The 13,129-nt window shown below is 37.6% G+C and overlaps 3 protein-coding genes across 3 annotated transcripts; all 3 read right to left on the bottom strand.

Annotated features, from left to right (window-relative positions):
• Positions 1–4,268: 4,268 nt before the first annotated feature.
• LOC143187805 (uncharacterized) lies at positions 4,269–5,024 on the bottom strand. Its single transcript, XM_076392005.1, has one exon. It carries the CDS (start codon positions 5,022–5,024, stop codon positions 4,269–4,271), a length of 756 nt encoding a protein of 251 aa, XP_076248120.1.
• Positions 5,025–5,159: 135 nt separating this feature from the next.
• LOC143187804 (uncharacterized) lies at positions 5,160–5,660 on the bottom strand (the record flags this gene model as incomplete). The annotated part of the gene is made up of 1 exon (XM_076392004.1): positions 5,160–5,660. A coding segment is annotated over exon 1 (501 nt), but the record flags the coding sequence as incomplete, so codon positions are not given.
• A 6-nt stretch (positions 5,661–5,666) lies between these two features.
• On the bottom strand, positions 5,667–7,192 carry LOC143187802 (uncharacterized). Its single transcript, XM_076392003.1, has 6 exons — positions 6,926–7,192; positions 6,581–6,794; positions 6,459–6,538; positions 5,963–6,395; positions 5,801–5,920; positions 5,667–5,752 (listed from the first exon to the last, which is right to left on the bottom strand). The coding sequence occupies exons 1-6, from the start codon at positions 7,190–7,192 to the stop codon at positions 5,667–5,669; spliced, it is 1,200 nt and encodes a 399-aa protein (XP_076248118.1).
• Positions 7,193–13,129: the final 5,937 nt, after the last annotated feature.

Below are 13,129 nucleotides of genomic sequence, written 5' to 3'. Positions count from 1 at the left end.
CCTTCCATAGCTCGATTGTGACGTTGCATTCCTTCCAGTTGGCCTTCCGTAGCCTTTTTATCATTTATCTCCTTAGCTACCTCCGCTGCCCCACCAACTAGTGAGCCCAGAACACGTAACAATGATAAAATAGGTAAAATACAACCACGTTTTGCAACTGGAAGTATCCGCTTTCTTTTTGTTCCAGTCTTATATTTGCACTTATTTTTTGTTTTCATTCCCATTCCAGGTTTCATTTTAGTTTTCATAGCAGCCCAAAGTGCTGCAGCTGCAGCTTTTTCACTCAGAGTCAAATCTTTTGCAGTGATACGTTTTTGCGCTTTGTCAGCGAGTATATCGTCAGCTGTATGTCTCTCACCTAGATTGTTACTATGCGAATATGCAATATCGTGCTCACGACATGCAGCATCCAAGGGATTGATGCCTGAATCACCTCTTGATAATCGCTTCGAAAGATGAGTTCCTAGGCTACAAAATTGATATCCAGGCATATGCAACTCAATGGGAAGAGCGTTTATTGCTCGATTCAAAAACCCACAACCAGCTTTTACTTTTGCCGAAGACATTCACTACAGCTTTTAATCAGTGGTGCTGGACCATCAATATGTGTTTGCTGCCAAGGACGATTGTAGTGTTTCAAACACCGGCGATATTCTTGAACCTCCTTATCAGCTTTTATATATTCCGGAAGCTTATCCCAGAAATTGTCAATATATGTACCAAACTTGTGCAATAAAATATTCTTTGGTATATATTTCAACTGTTCAGAGGTTAAATCATGAATGTTGATGTCATCTGATATGATGAGAAACATTTTGACTACTGAACAAATTTTAATTTGGTGCATGTATATATAAGAGCGCCATGGATGCGAATGTTGCAGAATCTTGAAAAGATGCGGTTCGTGAGACAAGCAATGATTATACGTGTAAAAAATTTCGACAATAGAATTCAAATAATTGGCAACAACATGAAATACGGACATGGTAATATGCTACCAAACACTATACGTGGAATTATTTGTGGTCCATCCAATTGTGGGATGTCCAACGTGTTAATAAGTTTATTAAAAAGCCTTTATGGTGTACGATTTGAGAATGTCTACGTCTATTCAAAGTCCCTGCAGCAGCCGAAATATCAGTATTTGGAGAATTTATTGGCATCGATAGATGAAATTGGTTATTTTAAATTTTCAAACAATTGCGATGTTATTTCGCCACAGGAATCGCTTCCAAATTCAATTTTCATTTTTGATGACTTAGCATGTGACAAACAAGATACGATAAGAGAGTATTTTTCAATGGGGAGACATTCAAAGCTAGACTGTTTCTATCTCTGTCAAACGCAATCAAAAATTCCCAAACATCCTATACGCGATAGTGCGAATCTGTTGATTTTGTTTAAACAGGATGGTACTAAATTAAAACATGCCTTTTGATGATTTTAAAGCATTGTGTCGTAGTTGTTTGCAACACAAGTATGGTTCTGTTGTGATCGATAAGGATAGCTCGATGTCTAATGAACTTTCTTGTTACAGGAGAGGATTTAATGAATTTGCAATAGCATAATACAATCAATTGTTCATTGTCGCGCCGTGCGAGAAGAACGTTTCTGTTCAAACAATGATTGATAGACAAGATATTAAGGACCGTCAGAGAATTGCAAAGGAAGTTGCTAACGCAAGTGAATCTATTCGCAAAAAATATCGAGCTTTGAAAACAGGCAAGATGGATGAAGATGCTGCATTGAACAGATATTTTAAACCACATGTCGACCCCTTAAAACCGATTGTGGAAAATACTTCTACAATGGAAGCTGATGAACAGATTGTGCAAAATATCTCTGCAATGGACGCTGTAACACCTGTACAATTAAAAGTGAATAATATAAAACGGAAACATTCACCGGATAAATCATTCATGACCTCTACACCAATTCAATCGAAACGAAAAAATTTTATACGAACCAAGTCATCGATTTCTTCTATATCAGTGGATCCGGTGGTGCAACCGTCGACTATCGATGATGATGATGTTTTTGAAACTACTAATGAATCGATTTTAACATCAGCTAGACAGCCGCTACACACATCTATAGGTCGAGAAACACTTCATAGCTATTTTGGCCCATTAGGTATCAAATACATGGGTGCACTTTTAACTAGTGATAAAAATGCGGCCATAGAATATGTATATGGTGTACATTTCCAAGATAATGATGCAATGCTTGGCGACAAACAATTCTATATAGACAAGGATGACAATATATTTATAGATGGTGAAAAATACATTAGAACACAAGGTTTATATGAATTAATCTTTATGAGAATTCCTGACGATGCAGTGTACACTGATACTGATAAGCAAAAATACAAGAGCATATTGATGGCAACCAATGCACCCAAGCGTGATCATAACTCTCAAAGCCCCATAATGGGTAACAAAGGTTATAAATATAAACATATAATTGCTCCTTTACTTGCGCATACAATTAAGAGCCGAACAGGTAGAGGATTTGAACTTACTACACCAAATGTCATAACAGTTAACAAGCAGATGCCAAATGCTATAACAGTAAACAATAACCAACTCGATTATATACATTGGGATGATCCAAGTGAATTAGTAGATCACCTGCGTTTGTTAGAAGCATCGCGTCAAGCGGGTAACAATTCACATGACACCGAGTTTCTATCGATTATCGAAGAACTTCGCGAGGCAGGTCTCATTATAAATTAAACTGCAAGCTGATAATTGATTTATTCACAACGAAATGTCAATCAATAAGTTTGGGATATCACTTAGAAAGTATGAAACCTCACCTGTAGAGTACTATAAATGGAGTAGCATGTTTCGAAATAATATACGCGATAATGCGCTCTGCATGATTGGATCCAACATTGATGCAGAATACTGCAAAATTCGAAATGTTGCACAGCCAGAGGTCAACACAGTTGCAGTCAATAAACAGTACTTGGAACAATGCATATCAATCTTAAAGATTTAGCAGCAGGAATTTGAGAAAAAGTTGAGCACATTTCAAAGCAATGTGATAACAATACAGAATAATGTTCAACAGATACAGCAGGAATTTGAACAAAGATTGGCTACATTTCAGAACAATTTAATAATACTACAAAATGATGCTCGACAAGTATTGCAAGTATTAAACCCTCATCCTCAAGAGGAAGATTATATAACAGACCACAGCAGTAACAACAATGTAAAAATCAATGAAATCTAAGGAAAAGCATAGCCTCGAAAAGCAACAGCTTGTAAAGGAGTTGCATGCGTCAGCACGAAGAAATTTCCCCCGCAGACGTGTTATCGTACATGGAAATGATGATCTGTGGCAAGCTGATGTGGTTGAGATGCTTCCATACTCACGATTCAATGAAGGTTATCATTACATACTCACAGTTATAGATGCATTAAGCAAATATGCATGTGCTGTACCACTCATAACAAAAAATGGTTTCGAAGTAGCCAAAGCATTCGCAAAAATAATTCGAGATCGATGTCCAAAAAATTTACAAACCGATCAGGGAAAAGAATTTTACAATGCAGAGATTCTTAAAAAAACAATATTAATCACTATTCAACATATTCAGAGATGAAGGCATCCATCGTGGAACGTTGTAATCGTACTTTAAAACATCATATGTGGAAACTGTTTACACTCAATGGAACATATAGATGGATCGATGCATTACCAAGTCTTGTGGCTGAATACAATATGCGAAAACATAGAACTATTGGAATGTGGCCATGTGATGTTACCCCAACAATTGCAAATAAGCTTTTGAACACAGTATATAACAATATAAAGATTGCTGCTCCATCGAGATTCAAGGTTGGTGACTCTGCACGCATCAGCAAATACAAAACCGTTTTCGACAACGGATATACACCAAATTGGACAGCTGAAGTGTTCAAGATAATCAAAGTACAGATAACTGATCCTGTGACTTATCTGCTACAAGATTCATGTGGAAAACCTATTGCGGGAGGATTTTATGAACATGAATTACAACGCGTTATCAACCCCGATGGGTATTTAGTGGAAAAAGTATTGCGTAAGAGGGATGATAAAGTATATGTTAAATGGTTAGGATTTGATAATTCACACAACTCATGGATACATAAAAATAATGTATTGTAAACATAAAAAGATGTTTTTACTACAATATTAATATAAAAAATAAACAAATGCAAATAAATCAATTTTCATAAAATAATTTCAATCTATTATTGTGAAACTTCTGTCCGTTATAATGTTATTTTATAATGTCCCCAAGGTAGTGTATCATTTGAATCAGCTATAACATATCGCTTATCATCATATGAACTGAGAGCAATATTCAATTCTGTTATAGTATATACCTTATGCAATTTAGACCTTATGCATGACTGACGACGAGTTATTTCAAATGCATCATGTAAAAAATGTTTGTAATCATCGAAATTTATCGTTTTGGCTACAACATTGTTTTTAACACCTTTCAAGTTTTTCACATCTTTTTTACCAAACACTTTCAAAGCATACATCTTTGCTCTAAGTCCAATGAATTCAGTCATTATTGAACCACTGTTTTCATCTTTCGTCAAATCAGGCACTTTCTTATTGACAAGCGGAATACCATATACATTGTCTACTGGATAATCGCTGGTGTCGAATCTATGGATATCACGTTTCATCATCTCATAAACATCTTCACATTGAATATAATAAATTAAACTGTCTGTGTCGGTATACATAATTTTACAATTTCGTTGGTGTAATGGATACATATAATCGTAGTGGAATTTGTACAAACATGTTTTTGATATGTCTAGAATGGCCATACCAACGTAAATTGGTTTGTTGAATTTAACCATAAGTTTACGCAACTCAATTGCAATTAAATTTTCTGGAAAAATACTTCTGCTTTGAAAGTTAGGTTTTGAGATCATTGCCTCTACACCAAATCCTCCATCCCATTTTGTCAGAAGATTTACATCCACATGATTTCGAACATTTTCCATTGTTTTACCAAATACTGCATTGTTCATTAATTTATACAAATTTTTTTGAAAATCATTTGATGCATGTGTTCGAAATTGAGTATTGAGTTTTATATAATCGCGAAGCCATGGTGATTGATTAAATTGGAGAATGCGGTGTATATTTGTAATGCGGAGACCAAGCTGAGTACACTGTTGTAAGTTGCGATAATGTATAACATAACGCTCCTTATCGTATAATGTTGCCAATAACTTATCCTGTCTTTTACCAGGGGGTTTGGCACGTGTTGGACAAAACGGTAGATCAGCATGATCATCATGTAGATGTTGTGGATATTCTATATCAACTCCAAGAATATAACCTATCGATGAATCAATTGCAATTGAAGATACATCAAAATTTTCAACACTATCGATCCATTGAAATCCTGCATATGGTAATGGTTGACACATTGCCCATCCGTATAAATTGTTTATATCAAGGTACATGAGATACGATGATGATTTCGATGGATCATAGGATAACATATACTTATTATTGACTTGCGCATATCTCTCAGAACATTGACTCAAACCACCACGTATACACCGCTCGGTAAACAAAACTATTTCGATGTCAGTGAGCAATTCAAAATTAACTTTAGTATGCTTTAACATAGCATCCTATATAAAACCTGGTAATGTGTAATAGTGAGCCTGATCTAGACCATAACTCTTGATACAACTTTCTCGGAAATTTTCGAAAATATCTGCTCATAATAAAATATCTATTTCTAAATGCAAATCGTTGTATTCACCTAAAGTTTTAATCTCGAAAGAATGCCATATGTTCCCAGCGTGTGCGTAATCGCTTTCGGATGCTATTTCATCAGTCAGCGAACTATAAAAAGATTCCCGCGATGGTAAACACGAATCTTCTAATTTCTCAAAGCAATCAATGTATTCCTATGGAAAGGCACCCTTTCGCGTCAATAAATCAAATTTTTCTTTGGATAACATTTGAAAATTAGAGTATAAAATGTTTAGCTTATCTTTACTGAGCAATGACGCTGATTTATCAAGACTAGTATTTAAAAATTTATATGAATCGATAAATCGTAATCTTATATAATTTCGACAACCTAATTCTTCTTCTGTTACATCTTTTAAATGTTTTGTAACAGAAATATACTTTTCTTTGGTTGTAGGTAGTAAATCAATATAACATTCAAATGCGTTAGCTAATTCCATGATGATAAAATGCGAATCATATCCAGATAAATTGTGAATGACTATCGGGACGTGGAATGAGTTTTTATAATTTATATTACAGTCAACATGTGCAGGACTTCTATAGCGCTCTGTTAAATGACAATGATCTGGCACACGTGTTTCGTTGATATCGAATGGTTTCTCACAAATATGGCAATGTATAGCATTGTGAAATTCACACTACTGCTCTTTCGTTAGGTGCACCATAGAGATATTATTAGATAATATAGATTTAACAGTCTGTGCGAAATTCTTTAATTCCTGAATAAACCATGAAACGCAGTCTATATCTCGACGATATTGATATTATGATAATGATGCGTCACAAGAACAATGCACAGAATATCCAATACTGAATACCCTATGATGTTGATATGCATGCGATATACATTCATCTTCGACACTACCCTTAATTTTTTCTAAAACACACTCGAGGTCTGCATAAACCACAAACGAAACCCTATCCTTTCTGCAATACTTGTTAAATTTGAGCCATTTATCATTCTCGCTGGGTAGCAGAACAGTGCATTTATTCATATTCTGACAATCATTCTCATGAGCATCTAACCTTTCACGGGAACTGTAGAAGTGTAAGCATCTGTAAAAGTAGTCATATATAATCTTTTATTCTTCATAAAAATTAAAATCTTAATGTTCTTACATGTTTATACATACCGATCACAAATGAACTTCTTTTCTTTATGTTTGCTGAATTGTGTGCCAACAAGTCGAGACAAATTTTTTATCCATGCAAAGTGTCCTATGCCATCATTCTCTATGTATAACAAATTCACATGTCTATGCCTCTTCTGATTAGTGAGATGGAATGGAACGATGATTTGCTTCAGATCCTTCTTAGTTTTCTTGATGCTTTCTTCGATACTGAATACATTCACAGAGATATTATTCAGCGTTTCAAACTTTTTAATATCATTCATGGATATTGGAAATTCGATATCTTCAAAATTAAGCACTGTTCTATAATATGGGTATGAACTTTGCTGAAATGTATACTGTTTAGCTGGATACAAAGCGGTTAACGCAGCCAATGCGAAACATGCATCGTCATGGGATTTTACAGAAATTACTGCTTCTTTTAAGTAGTATTTCTCGCGGTAGCTTGAAATGACATCCAACATGCATCGGATTATACTTGTTTAAATTGATGATTAAATTCAGTATTCGCGATAATGCCCATCGACTATCACGTTCCTGATATTCTTCCAACAATGTTATTGTACATTCAACAATACATCGTTAATACCTCTCTCCAAGATCCGATGCGCGAAATAATTCACAGTTTTTGGTATTTAAGCTTTTCCTTTCACATTTAGCACCTGCTATAAATACCCCATTAAATATCGTATTCACTTTAAGTGCACTGAGCTTCACCAATGCATGCCTTACATGTAAAATCACTACAGGGCGTAACAAAAATGTCGCAGTTCCTTAAAAGGGGTGATTCAGGGGGTGATTTGAAACAACTTTTTCCTTAGCGAAAATGTAAGATGAGGCTTCGTTAACGAGTTATTTACGAAAAACACCGGCCAATGAGAGCGCGAGTTTGCCGCCCGAGCGACCGCGGTAGCGTTGGGTACGCGCTGGGCGCTACAGTTGTACTCCGAACAAGAAAGTCGGCATGCGTCGAAGGAAATAGCATTCGTATGAGAATATTTGCATAACGTATAAACGAAAACGCAATGCAACAAAAGAAATGAACGGAGACTTGGAGAATTAACGTTGAAGATAGAAACGTTGAATGCAGTCTGCGTTAGATTTAAGAAATAATAATCATTAATGAATTAAATGCAATTCATCTGAAGTGATACGAATCAGAGTAGGAAGTCTCCGCCTCCCAACTGATGTGATGAGCCATTCACATAGCTCATAACAACAAATAGAAGTGGAAGGAGTAAAGCATATTTGCGATGGTCGGAAGCCAACTGAAAACATTTCTTACGGGAACTTGCCTGAGATTTTGTTAAACGTTGTGCTAAAATATAAAGTTTAATCTGTAAACTTCGTGTCACACATGTGAGTTAATTGTGTTTTGAAATATTTCGAACAGAAAAATTGTATTAAATACTATTAATTGTATACCTGAATATAGTTATTATAAATAGAATTAAATCAAAATGTGTTCTCAATATTATGAAGAAAATAATAAATCTGTATCTTATACTCCAATCAACGAATCAACCGAAGATAATGCATCGTCTCCTAAGAAAATTAAATATGTGAAGTATGTATCAATCTTACTCTGAATCTTAAAATATATATATTAAATTTATATATATCTTTAATATATATATTAAATTTATATGTATCTTAAATATATATATTAAATTTATATGTATCTTATAAAAAAATTGATTTCTTCTAGTTCTAATTCTACTTTCAAACCGTCACACCCACGCCCTGTTCGTATCTTGGGAAGAAGGTACCCTCTGACATCAACATCCTATAAGTATTTAGAAATTGGAATCCCAGTTGGACTCATATCAATCGTTGAAATTATTCTTGGTGATAATCGGGGCACTCAACTTGTATTACCTGCACCAATATGGGATGCACTCATTGAAAAACGTGCAGAAATTAGAGAATGTGTTCTATCCGTGAGTTCAGATTCCCCACCAATATGGATTGAAGAATTTGTAATAGAATTTACCAAAATTCATAATGTTAAGCTTATAAAATTTAGTCTAGCTAATATCTCTTTATATTACACTATGGAAACGTTGAATAATTTATTCAATCATGTAAAATGTATTAATCTTATGCGGTCCCAACTATATGAAAATACGCATCGTATTAATATTCAGTTTATAAATTCTGTAAATGTTTTGAAACAAAATGGTGTCACACCAAAAACGAACTTGTCATGTATTGCTAATATGATATGTAACAGTAAATATTTCGACGACGATTCTTTGATTGATTGTGAACTACTAGCGTGTGCTTTAAATATTCTTGTCTACAATGCTAATATTTAATATTGTATAAAATTCTATTGTGATTTCATGCATTTAAATAATATTAAAAAACATTTAATAAAAATTAACATTAAATTTTAATGTCATGTATTTAATTACCTATCACATTCTACCTTCCCACTTCATGCTTACATTTCGATCAATCAATTCGTAATAAGTGGAACTAATATATATAATTTTTTTAAATTTTATTATATTTCGAATAACTAATTTCATGTACTTAATAACATTTTTTTTTAAATATTTTAAATCCATTTATTGAAAAATGAATAATTTCACACATGCACACAGTCTATCATTCTTCTTCTTCTCCCCAATCGGTGTAATAATAATTCATTCCAAATAATCATCTTAGCCCCCAAACGTCTGCATCTTCCCCCTCAATCCACAACAAATGTAAAATTAAATCTCTCTGCCATCTCCATCGATAGCTACTGATAGCTCTTCGATAATTTAAATTGATGTAGCCTGTAATTGGGGTATATAGCTTCTTCTGTAAGATTAAAAATAAAAGGCTGTAAAAACATCACATCACGTAAGTTCTCTCAAAATTTGAAAAAGACGTTGATGTTTATACATACCAAGTATGTAAAATGTTCAAATTTATTGACACTAATCATTCTTTTCTTGTCTCCACAAACACTATAAATGGTAAACACAATAAATTAATGTTATGTAAAAAAATTAAAAAAAAATAAAACTAAAAATATTTGATTTGTATAATACATTGTATTAGAATAAGAAGTTTTATGCATATCTATACTTACACTTCTATTTCGTTCTTCTATGAAGTTTCTCGAGGAAACAATCTCTGTAACGAGCTACACTTTATATTCATATGACACGTCTGAATCAACTGACAACGATGTTCTTGCTGAACAACCATTTGCATTTTATCAACCAATTCTTTTCGTTTTTAAAACTGATTCACATGTTTATCGATCAATTTTCCGTCGATAAAACAGATTCACATGTTTATCGATCAATTTTCCATCGATAAAACAGATCCACATGTTTATCGATAGATTTTCTGTTGGTAAAACTGTTTTACATTTTTATCGATCAACTCTCCGTCGGTAAAACAGTTTTGCATGGTTTTCAACCAATATCAATGCATGACGTCATCAGTCATGACGTCATCAGTCGTGACGTCACCCCCGCTCGTCCCCCCTCTGTGACGTCAGCCCCCTCGACAGCCTGTTCAGAAACCCCATATATATACCACTGATATTCTGTTGCTTTTTATTCCCTATCTGTACTACCTGTTCTTATTTCTCTCTCCCTTTTCCTTTTTTTTTTTTTAGATTTGTCGCCTTTTGTCCATCTATCTTGGAATCTTTGTGTCGATTTGAAGTGTCGGGTTTGTGTGCATCTGAGGGGTCCGGGTGGTGGGGAATTACGCGTCCCCTCAGCCTGGGTATCTTTTGGTTATTTATATAAGGTGAGTGTTTGTGTGGTTTGTGTGTTCCTTTTGTGGTCTTAGTGTTATATCTACTGGTTTTGAATTACCCTCCCCTAGTGTCTGGTCGGATACTTATTTGTGTCTCTATCTCTTCAGGTATCCCTAACAGTGTCGTCCGATCTCGGGCCATGCCTTTGTTGGCTGAGAGCCACGCCTCCCCCTGTCCGAACAAAAGGAGCAGCTTGCAATGGGGACGCTTGCCTGGGTTGCGAGTTCCCCTCAGTCCTCCCCTGGCAACAGCGCCGTGGTCAGCGTCCAGGCTGAGGAAAATTCCAAGGGGTGACCTGGCTCACCCGACCGTTTGAGCCAGTTCTCGCATGTCCCAGGGGTTCGTTCGTGCTTTGCTTGGTGTCAGTACGTCTATCATTGCTAACGGCTTAGTTTTTAAAGTTACCTATAACGTTCTTATTCATTGTAAGGGTCATTCGTTTCCTCCACCCTCCCATGCCCCCTCCCCGCCCCTCCCCCCTGCCCTGTTATTGTTATTGTTCCCTCCCTCACATGTATATCTCCCCCCCCCCCCCCCCCCCATTCATCGTTACCGTTATGTTTGTTTGATCGCCTATCTTAAACCTGTTTCCTTTTCCTGTTAAATTATTTGTTCATTTTCTCTCTAATTTCTTCCCCTTTTGTTCCCTTTTCCCTTTTTCCCCATTGTCCTTGTCTTTCTTCCCTGTTGTTCCTACTTTTCTTATTTCCGTTGTCCCTTACTTTTACCTGTTTCATATTTCCTTTTATTTATTTCCCTCGGGTTTCTTCCCTCTTAGCTTACTGTACTTATTCCCTTTCCCGAGTTTTGAGGTTGGGATTAGTTTTGGGTTCAACCTTCATCTCCTCCCTTCAACCCCTCAACCCAACCTCCCCTCACTTGTTTCCCTGTTAGTTCCCTATTATATACTTAGTTCTTTTATCATCTGCCCCTTTTGTTTCTGACTTTTGTAAAGGGTCTTTTTGGCCTCCTCCTGAGTTGTTGTTATTTATTGCTATAAGTTTTTATTGTCTGTCAATCCCAAATAATACTTCACAGACTCTTAGTTTGTTCAATGTTACTGGTTGTTGTTTATTTCGTTCATTTCCTTTTATTTCCTTAATTCCTTGCGCGCTTGGTCACCCCTGTTGCCCTAAGTTGCTGATTTTGCTGGGCCCGCGAGTTGCCTCATGAGAGCTCGCGCCCCCGCGCGGGGCGATCCAGTACGCCCCGGGCCTGCTCAATGCTTCTGGATCTCCCTCCTGCCTCCGTCGGCCTTTCACCGTGTGCTTGCACGAGTCTTGCGCTCATCGCGTCCCTTCGTTATCGCTCGTCGGTGCCCCCGCCGCGGCCATGGCTCGCCCACGGTTTCGCTCGCGGCTGACCCCCTGAGTCGGTGGTTCCGTGATTCGCTCGTTTTTCCTTATCCGTCTCGTTCGCGGCCCGGTCCCGGCGAGGGTCGCGCCCCCGCGACGCCGCTCGCGTCTCGCGGACGGCTCGTCTGGCCTTATCCCCTGTCCGCGCCCGCGTCCCGTCGTCGTTCGCGTTCGCTTGTACCGCGCTCTTCGCGCTCGCCCACGCATCGTCGCGCCCGCGTCTCGTTCGTCGATTTCTCATTTCGTCGTTCTAACCTAAAAGGGGGCCCCTCGCGACGTCACGCGAGCAGACGACCCTCGCCGTTCGTTTCGGTCTTCCGTTCGCGTTGCCTCGCGCCGCGTCTCGCAGCGCGGTCGGCCCTGCGTCTCTCGCTGGTTCGGTCTTGTTTTACGGTCGCGATTACGATTGCGATTACGGTTTCGGTTACGGTTCGGCCCCCTCTCGTCCTTGAACGCGCGATTTCTCGTAGCGTCGTCGTTCGCGTCGTTGTTCGCGTCGTCGTTGTGTTCATCTCGTCTCGTCTCGTCGCGTCCCGCCTTGTTTCTCGCTCGTTCGCTCGCTTGCCCGCGGCCGCGCGTCTCGACCTCCTTCGTCGCCCGTCCCCGAGTCACGGTTCCCGTCCGTTGTTCGTCTTATATCGAATTATCGATATTTCCCGCTCAGCTGATTCCCGTCGGTCGGTGGTCCCGGTTCGTCGACCCCTGTCGCCGCGCTTGCTGGGGTCGACTCTCATTTCATGTATATTATCCTATATTTGTCATTTATTATTATCCTATTGTTTTATTATATGTGTACATATTGTATTATTTATATGTATTATTATACATATGTGTATTTTATTATTTATTATTATTATTCTTTTTTCATATTGCAGTTCTACGTCGCATCGTGTGTCGGCCCTGCTCGCCGTTTCCCCGTCGCGACGGTTCCCTCGGAGACAGCCCGGATAAGTAAGCAGACTTTTTCGACGTTTCGATTCGCGATTTTCTTTTCTCCTCCTTCTCTCTTTCCCTCTCTCTCTCTCTCTCTCTTTCTTCAGGTTTCGTCGTTAGCCCACCCGATTCTCGTCGCCCCG

This window comes from Calliopsis andreniformis, unplaced genomic scaffold (genome assembly GCF_051401765.1).
Source record: "Calliopsis andreniformis isolate RMS-2024a unplaced genomic scaffold, iyCalAndr_principal scaffold0320, whole genome shotgun sequence".
NCBI lineage: Eukaryota > Metazoa > Arthropoda > Insecta > Hymenoptera > Andrenidae > Calliopsis > Calliopsis andreniformis.
The sequence above is the reverse complement of the archived record's forward strand: the minus strand, read 5'-3'. Positions and strand labels throughout refer to the sequence as shown.

Coding starts and splice junctions, on each gene's coding strand:
- LOC143187805 (XM_076392005.1), bottom strand. CDS start 5,024: ATGGAAAATGTTCGAAATCATGTGGATGTAAATCTTCTGACAAAATGG.
- LOC143187802 (XM_076392003.1), bottom strand. CDS start 7,192: ATGAATGATATTAAAAAGTTTGAAACGCTGAATAATATCTCTGTGAAT. Junction 6,795..6,925: donor AGTTCATTTGTGATCGGTAT/GTATAAACATGT, acceptor AATGATTGTCAG/AATATGAATAAATGCACTGT. Junction 5,921..5,962: donor TGATTTATTGACGCGAAAGG/GTGCCTTTCCAT, acceptor TTGAGAAATTAG/AAGATTCGTGTTTACCATCG.